Source organism: Triturus cristatus, chromosome 4_1 (assembly GCF_964204655.1).
Source record: "Triturus cristatus chromosome 4_1, aTriCri1.1, whole genome shotgun sequence".
Taxonomy (NCBI): Eukaryota; Metazoa; Chordata; class Amphibia; order Caudata; family Salamandridae; genus Triturus; species Triturus cristatus.
Genome location: NC_140585.1, coordinates 386,470,758 through 386,496,281, shown reverse-complemented (window position 1 = coordinate 386,496,281; position 25,524 = coordinate 386,470,758). Strand labels below are relative to the sequence as shown.

Here is a 25,524-nt window from a genome sequence, read left to right as displayed (position 1 = left end):
CAACCAATGTGAGTGCCGTGCGACAAGCAGCAGCCATTTCAGATACATGGATTTTCTTAAAGCACATACAAAGTCATTCAAATTTGGCCACTGTAAATGTACACGTAGCTGCCGTCGCCATATTTGAATGGATTTTCTTAAAACATAACACAATGTGTTCAAGATGAAAGCCGTGCACGCACAAGCTTATCCGTAAGCCACCTTCTCACTTTATTTTCAAATTTACTGTTCGAAGATTGCGGATATTAAGTATACACCGGATGCTGCACGCTGTTTAAAAAGTGAGCGGCTAGGGCAGTGTGCAGGGGCCAAGCACTCAACAATACAACTATAAGAAAAAAATTGGGGGGAACGGTAAAGTAGGGGCCAGGAGGTGGAGCGACGATTACAGCTGAAGAAGGCGAGGCCCCAAAAGCGAGTGGCCTGATAGCAGTGTACAGCTGCGTCAGCAGCTACACTAACATTGTTTAAGATGTTCAATTTGTCTATAGGTTGAGATCGAAAAAGGGATGACAGCCATTTAATTTGTTAAGAGTGGGAGCTGAAACCTAACTGAACAGTACGGCATCCCTGGTTCCAAGGCGGTATGGGTCTTAATTTGGTTCAAGAGACCCTAGAAGATGAGTGGTGATTGATTGAGCTCTTTTGGCTCATCTGTGCTTTGGCTTTACAGGATCAATTGCTTAATCCAGTTGGCCAATCTGCAGTTCACCCAGCTTGAAGAGAAACTCCATGTAGGACTGCCAGAAAAACGAGTGGGCTTGGTCCTAAACAGACCCTAGACGTGAGAAGGTGTTAAGAGAAAGAAGAAAGAAATCTGAGCATAAGATTGTTGGAAGAGCTCAAGAGAGTGGGGACTGAATCTATTAACCGGACCTCTGACCCCCGTAGGCAGTTCGTACTGTCTTCTAAAAACTTCACCATCCTCTAACTGGCCCACTAATCACAGTAGGACATGATGTGTATGGAAAGCGTGGCTGCTTGTGGCTGATTTCAAAGTTGTGTTTTTTATAAAGTGGAATGACTACAATAGGTTCTTCAAAATTTGAACTATCGGATCTATTTGTTTCTCGATTTTTATAGAGCACACAGTAGAATTTAGATGCGCCTGTTTATAAGTTTTAAACAATTAATGTAGTCGTCACCTAATGCAGGAAGTGCAGTCATAGGTTTTGAGTCTATCCAAAGTATGTGCCTTTTGTTCTAGTTTTCGTCTCCATCTCTGCATTATCTAATGTATACGTTTTTTTTAGAAATACATATAATGCCAGATTATACTATTGACGTGTATTGTATAGTGTGAACTGAAAGGGATTAAAGAGATTAGTAGATAACCTATTAATGTTATAATTCGCATTTGTAAGGATGGTAAATATATGTATATGTATGTGTATATACATATGTATATATGTATGTATATATATGTGTGTGTATATATGTGTGTGTGCATATATAGAGAGAGATAGATAGATAGATAGATAGATAGATAGATAGATAGATAGATAGATAGATAGATAGATAGATATTGGTGTATACTTTTTCTAAATTATTATTGAAAAGTTCCACATTGTACTTCAGGCACATTCTCACTTACAGATATTATTCTTTTCCTGTTCCTTGCTAATATTAGACATGATGAAAAGCTGCAGAGTAAACACAAAGGACTTCCAGCTCGCTCATCCAAGATCCCTCCACCACGACCTCCTCTTCCGATGCAACAATTCGGAGTCAGCCTTCAGTAGTAAGCAATAACATCTCTCATCCCTGCGGCTATTCAGCAGATGATGGCTTTGCACACTCGTGATGTCTGTTCTGTGTTGTTTTACTGCTGAACTCAAATCGTGTTAATCTTATGTGTATGCATTTGTGTCCCTAGTCAGAAGAGCCACTCTGTCCCTTCCACAGTCCTTGCATTCTATCTACAGAAATGTTGCTGCTAACGTTCATTACAGCTTCAGTGATTTTTTTTAACCTTTTAGAGCTGATTACATGTTAACTGCAGGCGTATTACTTGGCTCCTGTCATTCTCAACGTTGTCTTCAGTGCAATACAAAAATGTTAAAGCTGAGCGACAATGACATAGCTGCCACGTTTTCAATTTGCATGTGTGTGACATTCTCATGTTTGCAGTGTGTTTATCTGACACTTTAATGCCTGTGGTTTCACTTTGAGTGACACTTATTTGTGAGTGTAATAAGGCACTTGTGATCATGTGTAGATATTAGTTTCAGAATTGATATTAGTTTTTTGGGTTCTTACTCTGACCCTGTACAGAGCAGGGTGCACCCCAAGATGCCGATGAAGACGGTGAGGGGGCAGCTTGTTTGCCTGCATTACACTGTTGGGGTCTTATACCTTTATTTACAGAACATTTTAAAGTTTGATGCCTCTCCTAAGTCATGGTCCACCAATGGACGCGAGGAACTCCTTTACAGTTGTGGTTCGAAGAGCAGCTGGGGTGCTAAAGTTACTGGTGCCCTCTATTGAGGCTAAAACAAATGTTTCTACAGAAGTTCTGTAGCTTTGACCAGCAACATCTGTGGCCTTACTTCCATTTAATGATCCCTTCGTAGACTCTCTGATAGATACCTGGCCAAAATCATGTTCTTGCCCTCCTTAGAAGAAGCAAATGGCCAGACATCATAGACCGGCGCCTGGTGACGGCTCTCCAGAGAGCCTTATTTCAGGGGTTGACTATTAAGATGAATCCTAATTCATTTCCACCCCTCCTCCGAATAGAGATTCCAAAAAGATTTTTTTTAATATCTTTATTTATGGCAATTTATAACATCCAGAACAATAAAGCAATAGGAGATACAGACGTAGTGAAATCACATTGACATTGTGAACTGCACATTATAGTCGCATAGAGGAGACCACTCAAATATGAAAGAAGCACCCGTGGGAGGAAATAATAATAGGTGCTAAGACATCGGAGGGAAATGTAAAACATGAACAATAATATAGTAAATTCTAGACATACATAACCGCAATATAGGGTATATGCCATCCATCTGCGATCATTGAAGCACAGAACAGGCTTCTACATCCTCGTCAGTGTCAGGGATTGACAGTAACAAATAGTCTCGGAGCGGGGGCGCAAAGTGGCGCATGAGTGGAATGGCTGCACTTGCGTGAGGCTCCCGCTGTCCGGCGTGATCATCCGTAAATAATCCTACACAATGGGGCCAAACTGAAGCGAAATTGATCCGCATCTGCTGCTGAGTTCCGCGGGTTTCCCCAGACAGAATTTGAAGTGTGGGGGCCGCTCCGATCCTACTCCCCTAACAGCCTGGAGCAACGACCGCACAGGGGCTAGCAGAGGGATGCGCGTGGTCTGCAGCGCTGCCAGCTATGTGAGCGCCGCGGCTTCACACGTGGTGTCCAGGCCCACATCAAAGTGCCGCAGTGAAACCGCCGAAGCAGTGAGTACAACCGGGAGTGCGAGAGGCCGGATATTAGGCTGTGTGAAGGGGCACGGATTTCTCCTAGCAGGAGTGCAAGGCGGCCGTTTGGACTGACGTCAGGTGTGTTTGCAAGTCCAGGAGGGGGCACGCCGTGTGGGTGGCGGATCGGCCATTAGCGACGGCGCCATTATCCTACATTTAAGTGCCAGGACTGTCGGCTGCCACACCAAAAAGGAAAACCAAGCGGCCACAATGTAGTGGGAAGTTCCCCTGAATTATTGCAAAGTTTGTTCCTCATTGGAAGCGCTGTGGAGGAAGCGATATTGTTGCGCTGGCCGGAGCGCGTTGTGAACAATAGTGATACAGGCGGGTGCCATTGCCTTCATCATTGTTCCCACCCAACGTGTTGACAATCACAGGATTGCCGGGCTAGCACACAGGGATAAGCAGAGTGTACGGCGGGCGCGCCGCGTGGGTGGCGGATCGGCCATTAGCAGCGGCGCCGTCTTCCTGCATTAAGTGCCGTATCTGTCGGCTGCCACACAAAACGCCCGCATTGCAGCGGAAGTTCATTCTGCTTGAGTACTGGCCCTCAACACATACTGGGAGCGTAATGGAGGGAGCAATATTTCTACAATAGACGGAGCGCGTTATGAATCACTAGCGCACGTGCGAGTTCAACTGTCTTCTCCAGTGTTGCTTCCCAGTGTGCTGAAAGCCACTGGGCTACCGGACTAGTAAACAGTGACAGGCAGATTGTAGGGTGGCTGTGCAGTGCAGGTGGAGGGTCGGCCATCAGTGGCGGCGCCACCGGTCTGCCCCTGGGTGTCGGGCTGGCAGGCTGCCCCAACAATTACCACATGATGACAAGACTTACCCGGCGGTTTTCAAGAGGATAGCCCTCACTACATCCTGCAGGTGTTACAGGGGATGCGGTGCTGCAGCGCTGATCAACAATAGCCACTGGCCATTTTGCAGGTTATGGTCAACGTACTCACAAGAACGACAGTGGAGGGAGCTGCGAGGTGGTACTGCTAGACCATACGCCTGGAGGCTCCGGGGACTCGTGGGGTGGCTGAGGACGGCGGTGTGTACTCCTTAGGGCGGGGAAAATATCCACTGCACCGATCTCCCTGCTGCAGAAGTCGGGCTGCTTGGGGCCCTTTCCCCCCACGGTACTCTGGGGATTGACTCATTACCAAGTCTCTCTCCTCCGGCGTCACATCGCACTGTGGGCCATTACATGCAATGGGAAAGCCAGACGCCAAACAACCTTGCCTCCAATTTGAAACTAAGAAGACCACGCGTTCCCAGCAGCCAGATATGGATGCTGGCGCTGAATCCACGCTATCCGAGGCCCCTGCACCAGCGGGTGAAGACGTGAGGGCGCTCATGCTCGAGGTCCGACAAGGGCTAGCTACACTTGCAGACAAAATGGACGCCATGAACTCTCGCATGGACAACATTGTGCATAAAATTAAAAAACACGATGAGCGTATCACCGAAACAGAGCGCCGCATCTCTGATACAGAGGACGCCACTGCACAACTCCAAAGCACGGTAACCCAAAGGGACAAACTCTTAAAAATAATAGCCGCCAAGAACGAAGATATAGAAGCGAGAAGCCGCAGGAATAATATAGTTGTCCTAGGGATACCCGAAAGTACCAACACAGGAAGAATGGAGACCTAAATACAGAAGCTGCTGTTAGAGGTCGTGGGGGTGGAGACACTCTCCCCGCACTTCGTAGTTGAGCGAGCACACAGGGCGCTGGGCCCCCGCTCTCCTTCAGGTAGCGCACCGCGCCCCATTATAGCTCGTCTCTTAAATTACAGGGACCAGGATGCTGTTCTCCGGGCTGCTCGCGAGAAGAAACAACTACACTACGAGGGAGTACCTTTTACCATCTATCCTGACTTCACAGCCACTGTACAGGAAGATAGGCTGCGCTTTCTTCCCGTGCAGCAAAAGCTGCGACAAGCACAGATAGAATATGCCCTACTCTACCCGGTACACCTGCGGATTACCTACGAAAGCAAGCAAATGATCTTCACCAAACCTCAGCAAGCTGAAGATTTCCTAAAACGCCTCAAAAAACAACCTGCGAAACCGCCCAGTCCAGAAAGACCTGATGAAGCAGATTGACCACATTGAAAGAGATGGGCGCATGTACAATATCCTTTTTACGGTGTCACTGGGCATCTCAAATGTGTATGGGAGGGGGTTAGAGTTCTACACTGGTACACCCTGCTGCAGCGGCTGGGCAGCGAGATGCTGGACATATCTAGACATATGGCGCGTGCCCATAATGTATTGTACGCCGGACACCCTCTGACCCTGGTAGAGGTGGACAATCCCAACTAGTTGCCTCAGGATAGGAGGGGACTGGGTGAGCCACCTAGACGTGAACCCCACACGGGAGAACCCCGGACGCATTACGCAAAATGCATTGTTTGTTGAAATGTTCATATAACAATGAAGCACATGTTGTTTTGGAAATAAGGGAGGTGGGAGGGGTGGGATTCTATGGCATGATTGGGATGCCACAGTGGGAGGGGGTGGGGGAAGTTGATCGTTTTAACTGAGGTTTATTGCTCCGCTCAGAAACACAGGCAGGCATATCAGAGCAGACACATTCTTCATATGACACACATGCGCCAAAGGACCGCAGGCCACATACCTCATGAGTACATCAGGTGATACTCCACATGCGCCAAATTTGGGGATCCTAGGGAACGTTAGGGGGCTGGGGAACCCACGCAAGCGCAGACAGATCCTCGCGTATCTAGATCGACACCAAATACAAGTGGCTATGCTGCAGGATACTTACATGAATCCCCAGATAACCCCTACTTTTGCCAGCAAATGGGCGGAACATAGAACTTTTGCTTCATATTCTACATACGCGAGAGGCACAGCGATCCTTATTAAGAAGAACACGCCGTTCACACCTATTGGCACACACACAGACCCACAGGGTAGATATGTTTTGATGTGGGGACGACTGGGCGCAGAGACTGTCACACTGGTATGCTGCTACAGCCATAATGTAGACACACCTGAGTTTTTCACCACCCTATCAGGTAAGATTCTGGAAGTGGGATCTACACAGCTTATTTGGGGAGGGGATTTCAATGTGGCCATCAACCCTGCCATGGACAGGTCAAACAAGGCTCCACACCATTATACCAAAGCACAAGCTACACTGCTGGAGATTATGCAGGAGGGAAATTTAGTGGATGCATGGTGCCATCATCACCCGGCGACACGGGAGGGAACACACAGTAATACTTACACGGCTACTTGGGCGCGCATAGACTACTGCATGCTCTCGAAAGAGTTAGGTCCCACAATAACTGCAGTTACGCACCTGGCAAAAATGTTCTCAGATCACTCACCAGTTAAGCTTGTGATCCTACCGCCGGGATATAACACACCCAGACGCCACTGGAGATTGCAACCTACAGCTCTATTAGATGCAGTCTTTCACACGGAATTAGGCGAGGACATTCGTGCCTTCTTTCAAAGAAACAGGGGATCAGTCGACTCAATAGAGATCTTATGGGAAGCCTTTAAGGTCACTATTAGGGGGTTTTGTATTTCAAAAAGCTTTGGGGTCCTTAAAGACCTACAGAGAACGCTACGTCAATTGGAACAAGAACTTAAGGCGCTAGGAACTGGGATGGCTGAAGACTGCAACGCGAGAATCCAACTTCAGGGGGAAATAATGGAAAGCCAGAAAGTACGGGGAGGGTGAACGACCCGGGAAAGCCTTAGCGGTCATGATCAGGAGGCCCAGGGGGTCCCAACACGTCTTGGAAATTAAAGGGCCAAATGGGGAGACGCACAGAGACACAGCCAGCATACTGACATGCTTTACAGCACATTACTCCACGCTCTACACGACTTAATGCCGCGACCAACTGGAACTTGACAGTTCTCTGGGGGATGTGGCGCTGGGCTGGCTTGAGGATCATCAGAGAGAATTTCTCAGTGCCCCGTTCGAACTTGACGAAATCCGGAAGGCCATAATGCAACAAAAATCTAGTAAAGCCCCGGGTCTAGACGGCCTTCCTGCCGAATTTTACAAAACCTACATAGACATTATGGCCCCAGTGCTGAAAGAAGTTTATGAAGAATCCATGGAATGTGGCATCCTTCCTCCTTCCATGAGGGAAGCACTGATAACATCCCTCCTCAAGCCTGGCAAAGACCCTAATTTGTGTGACTCATACAGGCCATTATCTTTGTTGAATGATGACGCGAAAATACTAGCTAAAATTATATCCAATAATCTAATACTACTGATAGACAAACTGGTATTGCCTGATCAATCAGGATTTGTGCCTGGCCGTGCCACCACGCACAATCTTCGCACCCTTTTTTCCATTCTGCAGAATGTTGCGCCGGAGCTTCCTTTGGTGGCAGTTTTTTTAGATGCCACAGAGGAATTTGATTCAATAGAATGGGACTACCTCATTGGTATACTGCACCGTATGGGATCCCCAGCGATATTCGTGTCCTGGATCCAATTGCTATACCAGCGCCCCACAGCCCGAGTGCTCATAACAGGGTTGCCCATTATCGCCCTTGTTGTTCGCCCTCACAATCGAGCCACTAGCAAGTCGACTGCGGCAGCATCACAGGGAGCGTGCGCTATGCTGCCAGCTACGACACATACTAATATCCCATATGTTGACAATATGACACTACATGTCAGAGATCCGCAGACACACCTCAATCCATTGCTACGAGAATTTATAGTGTTCGGGCACCATTCTGGAGTCCACATCAATTAGGCTAAGTCCCAAGTATTGTCCCTTACACCGGCGGTGGTGAGATTCGCACTTGATTACCCTTTGGAATGGTGCGACACTGACTTGCGATATCTGGGGATCCAAATCGGGGGCAACAGGGATGAGATACTTCGCCTCAATTATGGCACGGCAATGGAGCGCCTGAAGCGGAATGTCACGCGGTGGATAACACTGCCGCTGTCGATGGCTGGAAGGGCATCTCTGATAAAAATGTTAATACTCACGCAATTTTTATATTTTTTCATGAATATCCCATACCATCCTGAATGCCATTTTTTCACGTCTCTTCGAACAGAGTTACTAAGGCTATTCTGGGGGGGTAAACAACCTTGTTTACAGTGGACCCTACTTACGAGACTTTATGCGCAGGGTGGGTTTGATATACCAGACATTGAATTGTACTTTGAATGTGCACAGGCGCATTACGCATACTTTTGGATCCATCCCCCCCCGGTACATGCCCCAAATAACGGCAGGACACTGGCTGGCGGACCCTCTCCCGTTAGATGGGATGCTTCACACACCAACCACTGCCAGGAATGTGCCATTTACAACTATCACCAGTACGGTTGCCGCATGGCATAAAATTGGTTACTCCAGGAAATAGGGTTCCGTAAATTATGTGCCCGAGTGCACATTACCACATGGGGAGATCTTTTCCTTAATGGGAAATTTCGCTCTTCTGACCAATTCTTCCAACAGGCGACCCCATCCCGTTAGATAACTTCTTATATACACGCCTGCGACAGGGAATGCGAGCCATTGACCCGGGATTTCCACAGGAGCCTGCGATGGTGGAGCCGCTACATCGCATGCTGCGCGCTGAGAGCCCAGGACATCTGGTATCCACACTCTATCATAATATACGTCTCCAACAACCAGGGCCTACACACACGGCATTAGCGCACTGGAACGCAGACCTAGGCATTGACATAACACCAGAGCAATGGAAATACTGCTGTCTACAAGTTGTGCACATTTCCGCTAGCTGCAGATTATGCATTATTCATTATAAGTATATCCAGCGCATATACTGCACTCCTGTCAAACTATACCGCTTCAAATTGAGAGACACAGATAACTGTGACAGGTGCGGTGGCCCAGGGGCTGGTTTTCTGCACCTGGCATGGGAATGCCCGTAGGTGTTAGAGTATTGGGTGAAGGTATTCGAGGCACTGACACAAATGACATCCATGGTGACGGAATGCAGTCCACTCACGGCGCTGCTTGGGTACACAGAGCAGCTCCCCAGCTCATGTCGCCGCTATGTCACACTTGCACTGCTATTAGCAAAGCGTAGAGTGGCATGCAGATGCGGCAGGGGCCGCGCCCCTAAATTCAAAGAGTGGTTAGATGATCTGATATACAGCCAAGATCAGGGTGCTATATATGCAGAAACATTACCTGGCAAGTCCCGACCCAAAGACGTATGGGAACCCCTTAAGCATTATCTCCTACTGCGTCCTGCCGAAGATAACACAAACGCACCGTTGGAGGGGGAGGCGAGATGAGGCTACAACCTTGACAAACGCTGTGAATAAGGTTAACATGTGTTGAACAGGCTCATGGGACGAGACATGTAGCACTGTTGATATACCTCCCACACACTTGGGGCTACTTATACTGCTGGGTAATGTGGCCACCTGCAGATGATGCTTGATATTATTGACATGCTGAGCTGATCCCCCCCCTAGCGGACTTTGAGGTTGCTTGTGTAATGGACCATGCAGGCGAGCGCGAGAGGCATAGGCCTCGATGGACGATACGCATAAGTGATGGCTCTAGACCCCAACACTGTTTAAACACAATATGTGGACTATGCATGATGTACAACTATGGTCTAATTTTTTTGTTTTTCTTATGTGCTGTAACTACTGCTGATATGCTGCATGCATTGTATGTTGTTCTTATTTGTCTTGACAAAAAAAATAAACTTAATAAACACATGTTTAAAAAAATATATGTCAATTCACGTATCCATGCTGCTTCGGTAGGGCAGGAAACATCACATCAATGTAGAGCAACTTGCTGCTTGGCCAGCAACAATGCATTTGCGGTAAAGTGTTGAACACTTGCCGGTATCGGCTTAACATAACATAACCTAACAGGGCCATGAGTGGGCTCGGGTGAATGCCTGCCCCATCATGTGTGGAGCGAACTGCCTCCCTAAAAGTAAGTATAGGATCGCAATTTCAAGCGAAGTGGGCCAAGTCTGCATAGTCTGCCAGACACCTGGGGCACTGAAGCGACCTAGTCAGGTCAAGTCAAGCAAAGAGAATCCCAAAGGATTGACGCCTTTGGCAAACAAATGTTTTTGTATCCGCAGGTCCGTAAACGCAGTTTGTCTGTTAAGCTGATGCACCTAGGCCATATCCTTTTGGGCCATGATAGTGGCTGCAATATCTATGATCTTGTTTAACACCTCCTTTGCCAGAGGAACTAGTTGTGCCTTTTCCACTCTTTCCTTGATTAGCCAAATTCCTGCAGTCAGAGCCAGATCTCTTTTCTTATTACATTCACCTCACTGTTAACCTTCCCAGCAACTGCTACCCCAGTCTTTTGTTATTCCATCTTTTGCATTTCCCTTATGCATACCTCAGGCTGTTATGCCACATTGGCTATAACAATGCTCTCTTCAATGACGGGCTATTTGCAGCCCATAAATGCTTTGCAGAGGCATTAAAAAAAGTGGTCTGTTAATCTGTCTGTCATAGGCCCCAACTGGCACTTGATTGCAAGTTCCCTTACATTTCTACAAATTCATCCACTCTCTCTCCAAGCCTTTGCTGTTGAGTGTAAAATGTATGTCTGGTCATGGCTACATTTACAGATTTTTTATCTGTAAATGTGACCATGATCAAATATACATTTTTTGCTTCTTATTTTATTTTTTTAAATCGGAGCGCTTTACATAGCACCATTTGCGTTACACAAGGACACATTCGTGCGGCTATGATGTGCTGTTCACAATGTCAATGTGATTTCACTACCTCTGTATCTCCTATTGCTTTATCTATTTTTGTTCTGGCTGTTATAAATTAGGCACGGGGAAATGAAGTGAGTTGCCCAGAATCACAGGACGTTCAGCGTCATTGCCGAGACTCGAACCCGGTTCCCCAGGTCGACCACCCTAGAGGTTAGGCCAACTACACATTCGGAAAAATCACCCTGTATGCATCCATTACTGGCGGCAAATATTTTAACTCCTGCTACCCTTCTTTTCTTGAATTGCTCAACAGTAAAGCTTTTTTCCTGCTTGATCGGAAATGTTGAGGATCTAATGTCTCAATATATTTGGAAAATATCACAGTGCAATCTTCCCACTCTAAAGGTTTCTGGCCCTCGTTGCGAGCGAAAACACAGTAGCGCCATTAATGCTTGGGAAACATCCATGTTGGTAGCAAGTGGTAAGGAGTGATATGCGTCGAGTTTGCAAATTTGAGAGCTGGGAATTGTTGCTGTGCACGAAAATTGTGAGTGTTAAAATCAAGCTAGAAGTGCCTGCAATGTGGCTTACAGACAGTAGAGGGCGTAGTAGGTTGTCTCAATTGATTAGAAGTGCCCGAGTTAAGAATCCTTTAATGTGGTGATGCGTGCGCTCCTAGTAACCAGAATTGAGCTGGATAACAAGCGATGAGTGAGTTGCATGGTGGCCGCGGAACCGCTGCATTGCTTTAATTGGCACTGCACTGTGCCAAGGAGTCCCCTTTCTAGGTGGGGAGCCATGGAAGAATTGCGGATGAGCATGCGTACAAAGAGGAGGCAGAAGGAGGGCGGGGCGGGTTGCTGGTGTGTATGCCCTGTTGCGCGTGCATACAGAGACAAGCTGAGGGTTCTCGAGTGGAGAGTGTAGCACGAGATGCCTCGCTCCATGCGTGCTGGAAAAAAAATGTGACACGTGCCATTTAAAACAATGCCTCTCAAACTTGTGGTTTGCTTTGAGAGCTTCTAAAAATATTGTAACTTTACCCACTGCCTTTACTGCTTAAAATGGGATAGATGAGGGAGAAGGTGGAATGACGTGTTCTGTCTGTGTGCGTTCATAACAGCGCCTTCAGGTCTGCATCCTTCGACGCTGCTGGCCAGGTTGTTGTAAATGTCCAGGCCCCAGATCCCCACAGAGCCGGTGCACACAGTTTGGACTGCCACGAGGATTCCAAGCTGCCTTAAAGTTACAATAGGGGCCATGCAGGTGCGAAGCTGAAGTGACAATAATATTAAAACCAGAAAAAACTTACTTTGCTCATCATATAGACCCAACAGCCTACTGATTGATTCACACTGTTGATGTGAAGTTTTACACAGAGATAATTGATTACAGACTAGAAGAGGCAGCTCCTGGGTTAAGCCACCAGGACTGATCAAGTGTTATAAGGGATCTATAGGCCCAGTACAGCATCAGGACAATGGTCCACTTAGGCAAGAAAGAAAAATACCCAGACCATGCTTCAATTGCTAGAAACTAAATAAGCCTAAAATGAGTGAACTGTCAGTTCTAGAATGACCACGAGTGGCTTCTGGATTTGTTCCATGGCTCTTGAAAATAGGCAGGACCAATTATTGCAACCCTGTAGCCAGAATATTTTTTTAACAAGTGTTTTTATTGGAGTTTTTAGCAATAAGCACGTTGATAGGTCAAAGGTTACATATTGTCTGTACGGGGTGCCCATAAAGCAAACCTTGCACCTAAGCAGGGCACATAGTTGGGATAGGTCTGGGGGAGACCAGGATTCAACCTGATTAGGGGATGCAGTTGGTGTCTGGGCGTCATCCTGCTGATTAGAATGTGGCTGAGGGGGAGCGAACCCCCAGGGGGAGGGTAGAGCATCAAGGGTATCCGGAGCGGTCACAAACGAGGGGCTGAATCCCTAGATTTACAGGGGCAGGTTGTCACCCCTGGTGAGCTGGAGAAAATGGTCAAGGAGAGCATCTCATATGGGGAAGATGGGGCACCTGTGGATGCATTGGACCACCTCAGTGTGCAAGGCCTCACCCTCGGCCCTTCCCCATCGCTGTATCGCTCCGTACCAGGTCTCCAGTCTGGGGGTCTGTGGTGATCATCAGTGGAGGTTGACAGCATGCTTAGTGAAGAGCAATGCAAGTCTAGAAAAGCGTTCCCTAACCGCCACGAGCTTCCCAGGCTTAAATATGCCCAGAGCGCAGGCTTCCCAATGGTCAATGTCTGGAAGTTCTGTCACTTTGCGGAGCTTCCTGTGGATTGTCCGTCAGTATGTGGAGGGGCAGGGCAGGACCATATCATGCGCTGGAGGTCAGCTGAGAACTCATGCCAACGCGGGCAGCCGTGGGAAGAAGTGGTTGACGTGATGTGGGATGAGATAGGCTCTATGAAGTATGACGTAATAAATCCTGTTAATTTGGGCATTGCGGGAGACTGGTGTGGGAATTCGAGATCCCTATCCCATTCTCCGTCATGGAGTGGCGGTCCAAAATCTGCATCCCATTTGTCTCTTAGTGATGTTAGTGAGGTCTCTGAATGTTCCCTCATTGCTCTGTACAGCCATGTTATCAGGCGACTTCCTGTTCCCATGGTTAACAGCGACTGTATGGCGCGGAGCATGTACCGCATCTGATGAGCCTGAAGGTATTGAGCCCTGGGGAGAGCCAAGTCACTGATTAAGTGGTTGATGTTGCGGAGTTGGCCATCCTGGAATAAGTCGCCTACCGTGGTGAGAGAACAGCCCTGCCTGGGCGTGAGGTCTCTGGTTGAGTGGGAGTTGGGAGAGTATGGGACACCATGCTGGGGAAAGCAGGAGTGTACTGGGAAACATGACTAGTCAGGCTGAGCGCCCACCGAACACATTTGTGTGCGATTGTTACTAACTATGGTGATTGCCAGGAATGGGGGGCAACTTTGGGTTCCAGGAAATCCTTGAGGTCTGTGGGGAGAGTAAGCCTGTGTCCGGGCTTGTTGCAGCCAAATTGCGCGGCACCAGCCACAGTGACACCCATTGAATCTAGGCTGCCAGGAAGTAAGACACGAACGAGGGCGTGCCTAGACCGGCCTTCTCCATGGGCAACTGTATTTTCTGCAGCTTTACGCGATGACGTTTATTACCCCTGATAAGCTCTCTGAGCAGCGTGTCTATGCCTTGGAAAAAGCTGTGAGGAGGGTAGGTTGGCGAAATAATAAAGGAGGTGGAGAAGCATAATCATTTTAGAGGTAGCAACATTTTCTGTTGTGGCCAGCGGGAGTGTTTTCCGAAATTGGACCTGGGTATTTAGGTCTGTAAACGCCCTGCATAGATTTCCCTTGAAGCAGCCTGTGGGGGAGTGCATAACGTATTTCCAGGTACCGAATTGTATTGCCTATCCACTGCAGCTACCGCCTCGCACCCCTCAGTCGAATATCTACAGGAGGCAGGGAGCCACCAATGGGTAACACGCATAACTTTTTCCATTTGACCCATAGCCTGGCTATTCGTGTGAAGGAGTGTAAAGTTGTGTGTATGGAGGAGAGGTCTGTACGAATGTCCCGGACGTAGAGGAGTAGGTAGAGGGAGACCCATGGACTGTGCTCTCCAGGGTTATCTTCCAGGTCTCTCCCTCCGACCGGAGTCTAGCGGCTAGAGGTTTCATTCCGAAAGCAGATCAGGGCAGAGGGGCAGCCCTATCTAGTGCCTCTCTCCACTGGGAATGCTGAGAAAGCCAGCCGGACCAGGACTTGGGGGGTGGTGCAGAGCAGCCACGTATATGTGCAAAGGCGTTCGCCGACCCCCAGGGTGGTCAACACTTGGAATAGGGGGTCCCACTCCAGGGTACCGAAAGCTTTTTCTAAGTTCTGAATAAGGCAAGCCACATAGGGGAAGTGGCGGGCCGGGTCCATCAGATGAAAAAGGCAGCGTATATACTGGGAAGTACTCTGCTCTGGAACAAAGCTGTTGCGATTGAGGTTGACTAGGGTTGGCAGGATCTGAGCATAACGTTCAACCAGTACCTTCAGCAGGATTTTGTAATCCATGACCAATATAACGATAGAGCGATAGGACACAAGGAGATTCGGCTCCAGATCTGGCTTCAGGAGCGACGTCAGAATGGATTTACAGAGGGAGGGAGGGAGGCACTTGGTACTCAGAGTCTCCTCGTATATGTCAGCCAGGCGGGGCGAGAAAGCAGCTGAAGGCACTATAATATTCAATTAGGAGATCATCCAGAACGGCGTTTTTATTCCTGGCCCGTTTGATATCTTGGGCATTCAAGGGCCCATCTAGTTCTTCTCTACTGGCGGGTGCTAATCCTGTAGCCAGAATGACTTTAAATGGCCGTACTTTGCATATGATTCAATTTGGAAAGAGGACACTGCAAGGGTACTCCGTAAGCCCAATTCTTTGTTTCATGAGTTTCACTCGCATGCAATGTTCTTCATAAGGGCCAAGATAGTGTTGTCTTCCTGTCTGAAAGACATTTGTGAACCCTTGAATTCTCATCGCCGACAAAGAAACACAGAGTCACCCACTGGGACTAACACCTAGGCAGGAATTAACACCGCTAACCCTGAGTAAAGATGCCATATTCCCATGCAACGCACCACTGGCCTTGTGTTCTAAAACTTTGTACACACATCAATTTGTAGGCTGGCCTGCTGGCTTCTTAGCTCAGGATGTGCTGTATTTGTAGTGGTTCTTGTGACCAGTTCTCTAGCGAATTAGGCCGTGCAATGAGTGCTGTATTCAAATGTGATCCTATTTTTTAACACTACTATAACTGGAATTGTATCTTGCATATGTGAAATGCCAATGGGAAAAAAAAAGATATTGTTGGCTTATCCTTTTACCCTGATAGGCACAAACTTTGCCCTTTCGCGGATGCTGCGCTATAGACACAAGTGGATCCAACTAGATGGCGCCCGTCATTGTTTGAGTAATTGCAGATCTTTCAAAAAAGCTGGTCTGTTACAAAATTAATATGAAGTAGTCCGAAATTTAGAATCTTACATTACTTGAAACCTAGTGAGCTTCCGGAAAGAAAAACACCAATTCCACTGATATGTAAGGCACAGTAAAACCTTGGGGGTCAGGAGAACCCCTTTAACAGATGACCTTTAGAAAGCCAATTTTACCCCTTTACTTGAGGACACCCTAAGAGATTTAAGAAAGCGGCCTCCTCTCTTTATTTCCTGAATGGGCAGGATTGATGTGGTGAAAATGAGCATATTTCTGAGAATACACATGTTCATAGTATTTGTGGCTCTGTAGTTACACATGCTGTGCACACTCCTGGATCTAGTGTTGAGCTTGGACTGTTGTAACTCCCTTAGAGTTACATTTGTTTTCTTTACCATCTGATCCGGACATGTGCCAGAGTTGCTTTCAGTATCAATGTTGTGGTCCCAGTCCAGGGCTTGTCACTTGCCTTCCTGTTGCTGAGAACATTTCTCAACTCTGGTGGTCATTTCATCATTTCTCCTATTCATTGCTCTACCACTCCAGACATTGTCATTGAAGACTGGGCCAGTCGGTCCTCTGGGCGCCCCTGCCTTTTCAAGCCCTGCATCTTCCTTATTAACGTTGGAGAATGAAGGTGTTTAAAGGGTGATGGAATGGACACCCTTGAATCAACTAGCACCTCCCAAATAGCCTTAGCCGTTCTATTCCTCCTCCTGCCCCCTCCTCCGAAACCTCCTGCAACTCCCTCTCAGGGGTCAGCGGAGTCCTATTCAGGTAGAGATAGCCTTAGCCCTTACTCCCCAGCAAAGGTGCGACAGTCTACTTGCATCCTTCGGGCGATCCTTAGGATGGCTACTTTGCAGAGGACCCTGTTAGGGTTCCCCCCCCCCAGGATTACACCACCATGTCATCCAGCATGCAGCCGCTTCCCACAAGGTGGACATGTACGTTCCTGATGGGAACGCTCCAGAATCAAGCATTCACTCCAGTTTCTCCTTATACTAGAGTATGGTAAAATCGGCCTCAAAGATATTAGGGAGCTCGTAAAATCATGGGTGGTAATACTCAGGATTGAAAACAAATTAAGCCGGAACCATCTGATCCTTTCTATTTCAGAGGTATAGCCCTCTGTACTCCCTGATTCTCTCCATCGCACGAAAGACAGCAGCATCCCAGGTCACAGGCGATTCCCCCCCCTCCGTATAAGGAGAGTAAGCTCTTTGATGCAGCTGTCACCACACATGCCAATTAAGTAAGACTCCTGTCTCTCTACAACAGGGCCCAATGGGAAAAGATTGATTCCTTACTCCAGCATCTCCCTGGCCAATACCAAAAAAGGGGAGAAGAAATTGTTGAAGAGGGGAAAGGTAATTTAGCACCACCATTTGCTGTGTGTTAGATTCTGCTGATATAGTTGCCAGAGGGGTCCTCAACCGCCACTCTTGATTGCTTCTCTGTAGCTTCGAGCCAGAAGTCCAGCAGCATCTCATCAACCTGCCCTTTGAACGAAAAACACCTGTTTAGTCTGCAAATTGATGAGATGTTGGAACAGGTAAAGGAGGACACCGATATTATAGGCCATGGATTCCCTTTAAGTTCCGTCAGCTAGGGGCTCTTTTTGAAGGCAGCAGACAAGGGGTGGGTGGGTCCAAGGCTACTTTCTCTAACCACACGCAGTCGAATCAGCACCAGCAGCAGACTTGCCACCAACAAAGATGTAGCGGTTATGCACTGGGCACCTTCAGAAGTCACAGCAACTTCAGCCCTCAATCAAACTGACAGACCTCACCAAATGCCTCCCAATCTTATCCAAAAAACCAGTGCCAACCACTTGCCCATCATCCCCTAGAATAAACCACCACTACCATGAAGTCTATACACTCGGGGGCCCTATCGGAACCCTGCTCTCAACACACCCACACAACAAGGCTGCAACCCATCAGCGCCATGATCACCCCCATTCTTAATGCCTCCACCTCTTCCACTACATTCCCAGATGCTTGGAAACATGCAACTGTCCCCCCATTGCTGAAGAAACCTTCTGTGACCCTTTAACGCTCGCTAACTACAAATTGATCTCCCTTCTACCATTTTTGGGCAAGGTCTTAGAGAAAAACATCAGCTAACACCTCGCCGCCAACCTCAACAACCACCAACTACTTCACACCACTGAGGCTGGTTTCACACCCAACCACAGTATGAAAACCGCCCTCATTGCTACCATGGATTACATCTGCATGACTCTGGGCAGAGGAGACATGGCGGCCCTCATCTTCCTGGACCTCTCTGCATCATTTAACAAAGTCTTCCACCTTATCCAATGCCTACACAACACTGGAACCCAAGGACAAACACTCCGATTGATCTGCTCCTTCCTGACTGGAAGGACACAGTCAGCCTGGCACCATACTCCTCAGCCGCCCATGAACCTCATCTGCGGAGTTCCACGAGGAATCTCCCAGGGCCCGACCATCTTCAACGCATACATGAAATGTCTAGCCATCATCCGCTCTCACACTACACCGGGTTGTGAGGAAGCTCCAAGAGACTGGATGGTGTCCCTGGACTTGCAGGACATGTATTTTCATACACCCATGCTGCATTCCAACCAGGGTTATCTGCGGTTCAGAGCGGGCCAGGTATGCTTTCAATTTACCATGCTCCTTTTCAGCCATATCTAAGACCCTCCTCTCCGGTGTTGATAAAGGGGAAGGCGGCAGCAGCTGCCCATCTTCATAGCTTGGGGATACTAATTTTCCAGACCTCTGCGACTGACTGCTGACAGCAGTCTCACCGCAGTTAGTCATAGACCACCTCAGGATGATGGCTTAACTCTTGACCACCTGGGGTCTTTACATCAATAATCAAAGTCCTGCCTCCGACCCTTGCAGAGGATTCCCTTCTTTGGGGCTGGACACAATAGCATACAAGGTCTTTACACTGCTGCAGCAAATCCTGAACATTCAGGATATGATTCGACGTTTCGTGCACAATCCATGCTCCAATAACGACTGATCTGAGGCTTCTAGAACTCCTAGTCATGTGCATCCTTCTTTTCCCGAATGCCGGATGGGATATGTGGACCCTGCAGTCAAACCTCAGATTTTAGTGAGTCTACCATAAAGGTTGCCTCTCTGACTCCATTCAGATTCCACAGGAGACCGCTCAGGACCTTTTGTGGTGGTAGACATACACCCTACCTGCAGCAGACCACCCTCCCTTCTCCACCTAGACTTGACAGATGATTCATGGCTGGGTTAGAGATTGCCTTGGTGAGGTGGAGATCAGAGGCCTTTGGTCCCCGATGCAGAACTGGCTCCATATCATTCTTCCGTAGTTTCGCGTGATCTGCCTAACCCGTGAAGCCTTCCTACCGTCCATTGAGGGGAGACCGGTGCAGTTCCTTACAGACAAGATAATTACTATGTGGTCCTGCAACAAGCAGGGTGGAGTAGAGTTCTGGAATATGTGGCAGGAGGCCTTAACTTCTCTGTTGGCGACTGGACCAGCAGAATATTGTTCTGGTAGCCAACTGTGAGAAATAGGATTTTTGGTTGAGTGAGGTTATAACCCTACTCAAGCAACTGACTCAATCACTGTCAGGGTAAACCACTAAAGTCACTAAATTGACCTGTGCTTAATACTCTGGTAGCTTGGCACAAAGCAGTTAGGCTTAACTTAAAGGCAATGTGTAAATGTTTATGCAGCACACAAACAGTGAAAACACTACACAAGAAAAATCCCTCAAAAAAGTAGAGTGAATTTTAATATATTATTTGAAACCAAAATGACAATATTCCAATCAGTAGAACTGGAGTTATGAATTTTCAAACTCTAAGGTAAAAACGAGTGCCTAAAAGATCAAATCATCAACCACGGACATCTAGTTATGCGAGACCGGGTCAAAAGTATGGCTGACCACGATAGAGCGTAAGTTGGATACAAGAAGTGGATTGGTCCTGATTGACTTTTACCTTCTGAGTTAGAGGCAATTTTGTCAAATGTCTGAGAAGGTTCATTTCAGCAGGGTAATGTTGCAAGCGGTGTCTTAGGAGGAGGCTTCATTGTCAGGGAGCCACTAAACGAAGTCACTGTGAAGATTTCCACGTTCTGACTTCTTTTTGTAATTTGGAAACCTCCAGTTGGACGAAGCTGCAAGCTTTTGCTGACGAGGGCTCCGCAAGGAATACTATTTCTGTAGAGGGCCACTTAACAGAATTTGCTGCTACAGAGAAGAGCAAAGCAGGAGCTGCCTTGAAGTCAGGCAGACTGGCAACACACCTTGGGTTATCTGCACACTCGGAACATCATTTCAAGGGTCCAGGACTGGAGCTGCACCACTTGGGGAAACGGGGGGGGGCAGTCAGGGCTCACTCAGGCTGGATCCGGGTGCGAGTTCAAGATGGTTGGAGCCCTCTCTGTTCCTGAGGCTCAGGTCAGCAGGCCAGCCAACTAGCCCATGGAGTCACTCTAGTAGTCCTGGGTTCAAGCAGTGTAACAGGACTCAAACAGCAGGGCAGGCCTCTGAGGGTTGAAGGCAGGCTTCAGGCAGTAGAGCAGTCCTGCCAGGTACAGCAAAGCAGTATTCAGAAGTGTACAGCAGGCAACAGCAGCAGGCAGTCATCTGATAGTCCTTCGTAGGTCCAGAAAGTGCGCTGAAAGAGTGGGCTGGGCAATCCTCTTTTTATGCCTGGTGCCTTCTTTGAAGTATGGAGAAGCTTCTAGCAGTTCTCTTTAAAGTGCTTGGAATTTCCTGCCTCCACGGCCCTGGCTCCAGCCTGGCTGCAGGCACAATGCACTACTGTGAAGTTCTTTGTATGAAGGCAGGGCACAATGCACTACTTTTAAGTTATTAGTGTGAAGGCAGGGCACAGCCTATTAATTTGCAAGTGGAGCTGTGCCTAGCTCCGCTCCCCCATCCTGCCAGTAACGACCCATCCAGGCACACATAATCCCTCAAATGTGTGGCTGTCTGTGAGGATTATACAAGGTCCAACTGCCAATTACACCCAGTTATGTGACCCAGGGACAGGCTGCAGGCATCAAATAGGTAAGGCATGAAAATAGCAACTCTCTAGAAATGACATTTTCAAAATTGTAACTTAAAATTTGACTTTACCATTAAAGAGGATTTTAAATGACAATTTCTCAGACACCAAACATGGAATCTCTACCTGTTCCCACTCAAAAGTTAGCACTTAATAAATGTAATAAGGCAACTCAATGTTATCCTATGGAAGAGGTAGGCCTTACAGTACTGAACATGAATTTGTGATGTTTTTGCTGCCAGGACATGTAAAATTTAAAAGTATATGTCTAGCCTTTTAATTGCAATGCAACCTGCCCTATGGGCTACCTAGAGCCTACCTAAGGGGTGACATTTATGTAATAAAAGGGGAGTTTAAAGCTAGGCAAGGGATTTATTTTGCCAAGTCAAATTTACAACTTAAAACTGCATTCAGGCAGCGGTGGCAGAACTGGGACATGATTTAAATGGATACTTAAGTGAGTGGCACAATATGTGCTGCAGGTCCACTAGTAGCATTTAATTTACAGCCCCTGGTATATGGTATAGAACGTTACTAGGGACTTATAGATAAATTAAATAGGCCAATCCGGTGTAAGCCAATTTTTCCATGCTTAAGTGAGCGAGCACAAGCACTTTAGCACTGGTTAGCAGAGGTAAAGTTCATAGAGTTCTAAGGCCAGCAAAAACGAATTTAGAAAAATAAGAGTGCTGGCAAAAAGTTTAGGGGAACACCACCCTTAGGTTGACAGGTCTAACACCAGCTATCTAGCAGGATCTCTGAATGCTAGAGCAGACGAGCTGAGCAGATGTCAGCTGGCGGACCACAAGTGGCATTTCCACCCTGGGGTGGCAAAAGGCATCTTCAGTCAGTGGGGTGTACCCTGGCTAGGTCTATTTGCCTCAGTCCTGAAAACGCAGTGTTAATGATTTTGTGTGTTGGAATTTCCTCCAAGGCATTCACTCGGAGAAGCATTTTGGCTGAAATGGAATGAAGTAATGAATTTGGATTTCTCCTTCTACTCCTATCTTCTGAGAAAGATCAGAACATCGCCCTGGTCTGGGCCAGGAGAGTGCGGTACCCAGAATTCCAGATCAGTCTGTCACTTAAGTGGGACCTACGATCTCAGCAACAGAACAAGCTTCTACATCTAAGTCCACGTCTCCATCTGTGAATACTGAATGGTGGCAATTAAATGCTTTTGAAGTTCCAATGAGGTGTGGATGTCACCCTTGCAGCTAGGTGCCATTTTATTCAGCCTGTCTATGCTGGTCCAAACTTGTTGCACAGTGCAATACCTTAAACTAATCGCTTACATGCCAGGCTTTCAGATATTCTTGTGTTTGTTCTTTTGTTGTCCTCGCCATGTCTTACAGTGGGCACGGTGAAAGGTAATCTGTTAGCCCTTTCAGTCTTTGTTTTTGCCTAATAAACCTTTGTTTAAGTTTCCAGTAGACCTGCATTTCGTCAAAGGTTTGGCTCGCTTGTTTCCCCCAAGCCTTTTATTGTATCACAATGGGACCTGAGCTTGATTTACTGTTCTTCATTGCGCTGTGACTGTTATCGGCACTACTTTCTGTGCTAATCACCAATACAAAGTCTACAAGGGGAAAATTGTAAGCATCTGTGAAATACCACTGGGTGCGGCAACGTCTGATGAACATATCTTTGATGCAATTAGTGATGGAGGGTCATTCAAGAAAGCTGAGGGTTGAAAGGGTTGATCCAAAGCCCCTCTCGCTATACTTTTGTTAGATAGTTGTTCTGTTGCTGCTTTTTGTGTTTCCATGAATGAACTCTGGATGACAGGTAAAAGTAGGACATAACAGACCTAAAGAAAGGAGATACATCTGTTTTCCTTTGACATAATAGTTAACAATTTAGGAATTTTGTAAAACAGAATCACAATTAGAACTGGAAGAAAAAATAGGACTAACCAACAGAGGTCAACAGATTTAAAACTACTCTTCCCAAGGTCCTTAGACATAAACCTTGGCTCAAACAAAATTTCAGTAGCAGTTTCCTTTGTATTACAAGTAGTTGAACTGGTTACATTCTCAGGAAGCGGCTGCTTTGATACATCTTTACGAGACAGAGTAGAAGTATTAATATATATCTACTATAATAGAACTTAAAACCGGCTCATCTACTGCAGGGTTCAAATGTCTTTTGAGATTGCATACTAATTGACTAACATCCATGTAGCAATTTACCTTTTTCTACATGGTCTCCCTGATGTTTTTCCTTTTTTGAACCATATTTCTGCTGGTACTATTTTTCATTTTCTGCTTGTGCACCCCCATTACATTTCATGTATCGAAGTCCACATTTTTCATTTATATACAGGGACGGCAATTAGTATTGATTGTACATTTACAGAAGCAGTGTTTGCTTTTTCATAGTTGACAGCGCATCAATTATTCATATACATGTATTAATATGATTTATAATGTGTGATAGAATTTAGCGAATGTGCAGTGGAATACATATGCTAATTCATGTATTTTACACATTATCATGAGTGCTGTCCTTTTCAAAATTTTCAGAAAAGTGTACTCAAGGCTGTTACCGACAACTATTAGGCAGTGATCAGCTTTGCTTCCTGGGAGATTGGTTTGTGTGAACTTGTGTATGTATGTATGTTTATGGTATTTCTATCGTGCAAACCTAGCCAAAAGGCAGAGGAGTGCTGTACATGGTCAAAGGCAAGCGTAAAGTCAGTGAGTAATATGAGAGGAAGCGGAGTTGTGGGTTGTAAATGCATTGTTATGTAGTGTTTTTAAAGAGGTGAGCTTTCAACTGTTTCCTAAATTGGAGCAATGATGGGGCGGTCTTGTTGGATACGGGTATGTTGTTGTAATCTGGATGCATGTATGAAAATAGACCTGTTGTCCTGTTTTTTCTTTTTTACACTTCTTAGTCTGATGGTGTCCTGGCTGATATTGTGCCAAGAAGCACCAGAAATGGTGAGCTTGTCTGCAAGATAAGCGGGGGTGTTGGTTGTAATGGCTTTGTAAATAATGCAGCTAGTTTTGAAGATGGTCCATGCTGGCACGGGAAACTAATGTAGTTCCATTGGTGTTGGGGTGATGTGATCATATTTCCTCAGGCCCTGTATGAGAAATGCGGTGTGTAGGATGCCCCTAAGAGGTACCATTGTGGTGTCTGGGAGGCCATAGACTAGGTCATAACTACCATCCAGATGCAATATTACAAGGGCTTGATCAGCAGTTCTGAAGCTGCATTCTGGAAGAAACAGTTTGACTTTCTTTATAAGAGAAAACTGGTACCTGTTATTCTTTGTGTTTTTGGTAATGTGTTCCTTGAGGGAGATGTTGGTGTCTAAGGTGAATCCAAGTGATTTAGCATTCAGTAAGAATTTCAGTATTTCAGTAAGAGTTTGGGTCAAAACTTTAAAAGTTAATGTCACTAAGTCAGGTTTGTGCTGAATTTTGTTTCTCTTGGCAAATAACAGAAAGTGTGCCTTGGTTGGGTTTAGCTTTGACTAAGTGCTGGATATCCAGGTCTGTATTATGTGCAAGCAGTTTTTGAGGCATTGGATGGCTGAAGTAGAGGAGACTTTTCAGTAGAGATGTGTATCATTGGCAGGATAAGTTGCAGACATCACTAGTTAAGGCAATCTACTCCTCTGAGCCACTACTGCTTTATCAGCTTGGTTGGGAATGCCACCACCAAGACATAGCAACAGAGAGCAACCTTTTCAAAGAACAGAAGAATGGACTTGTTGTTCAAATTAAGCTATGCGGGCTAGAGGCCAACTCAAGAAACTCAATCAGGCTGGTTTGATACTAAGAAACTTAGGTACAGAACCTCACACCACTTCCTATCAGAAGACTACAGGCGACCCGGAACAGCTCCAATGTATGCTGCTCAATTCCCGCTCCCTCAGCAAACTGGGATACCATCAAATCCTCTCCCTGGATGTCGCCTTCATCACTGAAACATGGATCAACCCCTCATCGAACCCGGACATCGCGACCCCTGACGGCTATAAGATGATCCACGAGACTGCTCCAACAAACATGTCAGAGGCATTGCCATTATCTTCAGGGAAACCATCCAAAGCACTGTCGCCAACGAGGACCCGATGCTGCTTATTGAGCACCTCAACTTCTGGATACAGACCGACCCAAAGGCCACGATAAGAGGCACTCTCTCATACAGACGCCCGGGACCCCGCCTAGCTTTTTGCTACATCATCTCCAACCTCTCCCCCCGCCCCTGGCCATCAACTCCCACCACTACATCCTACTTGTCGACCTCAATTTGAACGCCAACTCCATCACCCTCCTGGAGAGCCTGAGCAACATCAGCCTCACCCAACTGGTCACTGAACCCATGCGCAAAG

At 46.9% G+C, this 25,524-nt stretch overlaps 1 protein-coding gene across 2 annotated transcripts in view; it reads left to right on the top strand.

Moving 5' to 3' along the window:
* ARHGAP8 (Rho GTPase activating protein 8) overlaps positions 1–25,524 on the top strand; it is a 968,737-nt gene that overhangs the window by 730,749 nt on the left and 212,464 nt on the right. For both annotated transcript variants that reach the window (XM_085652441.1, XM_085652442.1), the window contains exon 8: positions 1,631–1,741. In XM_085652441.1, the coding sequence (XP_085508567.1) occupies positions 1,631–1,741 (111 nt within the window). The remainder of the gene's footprint in view (positions 1–1,630; positions 1,742–25,524) is intronic.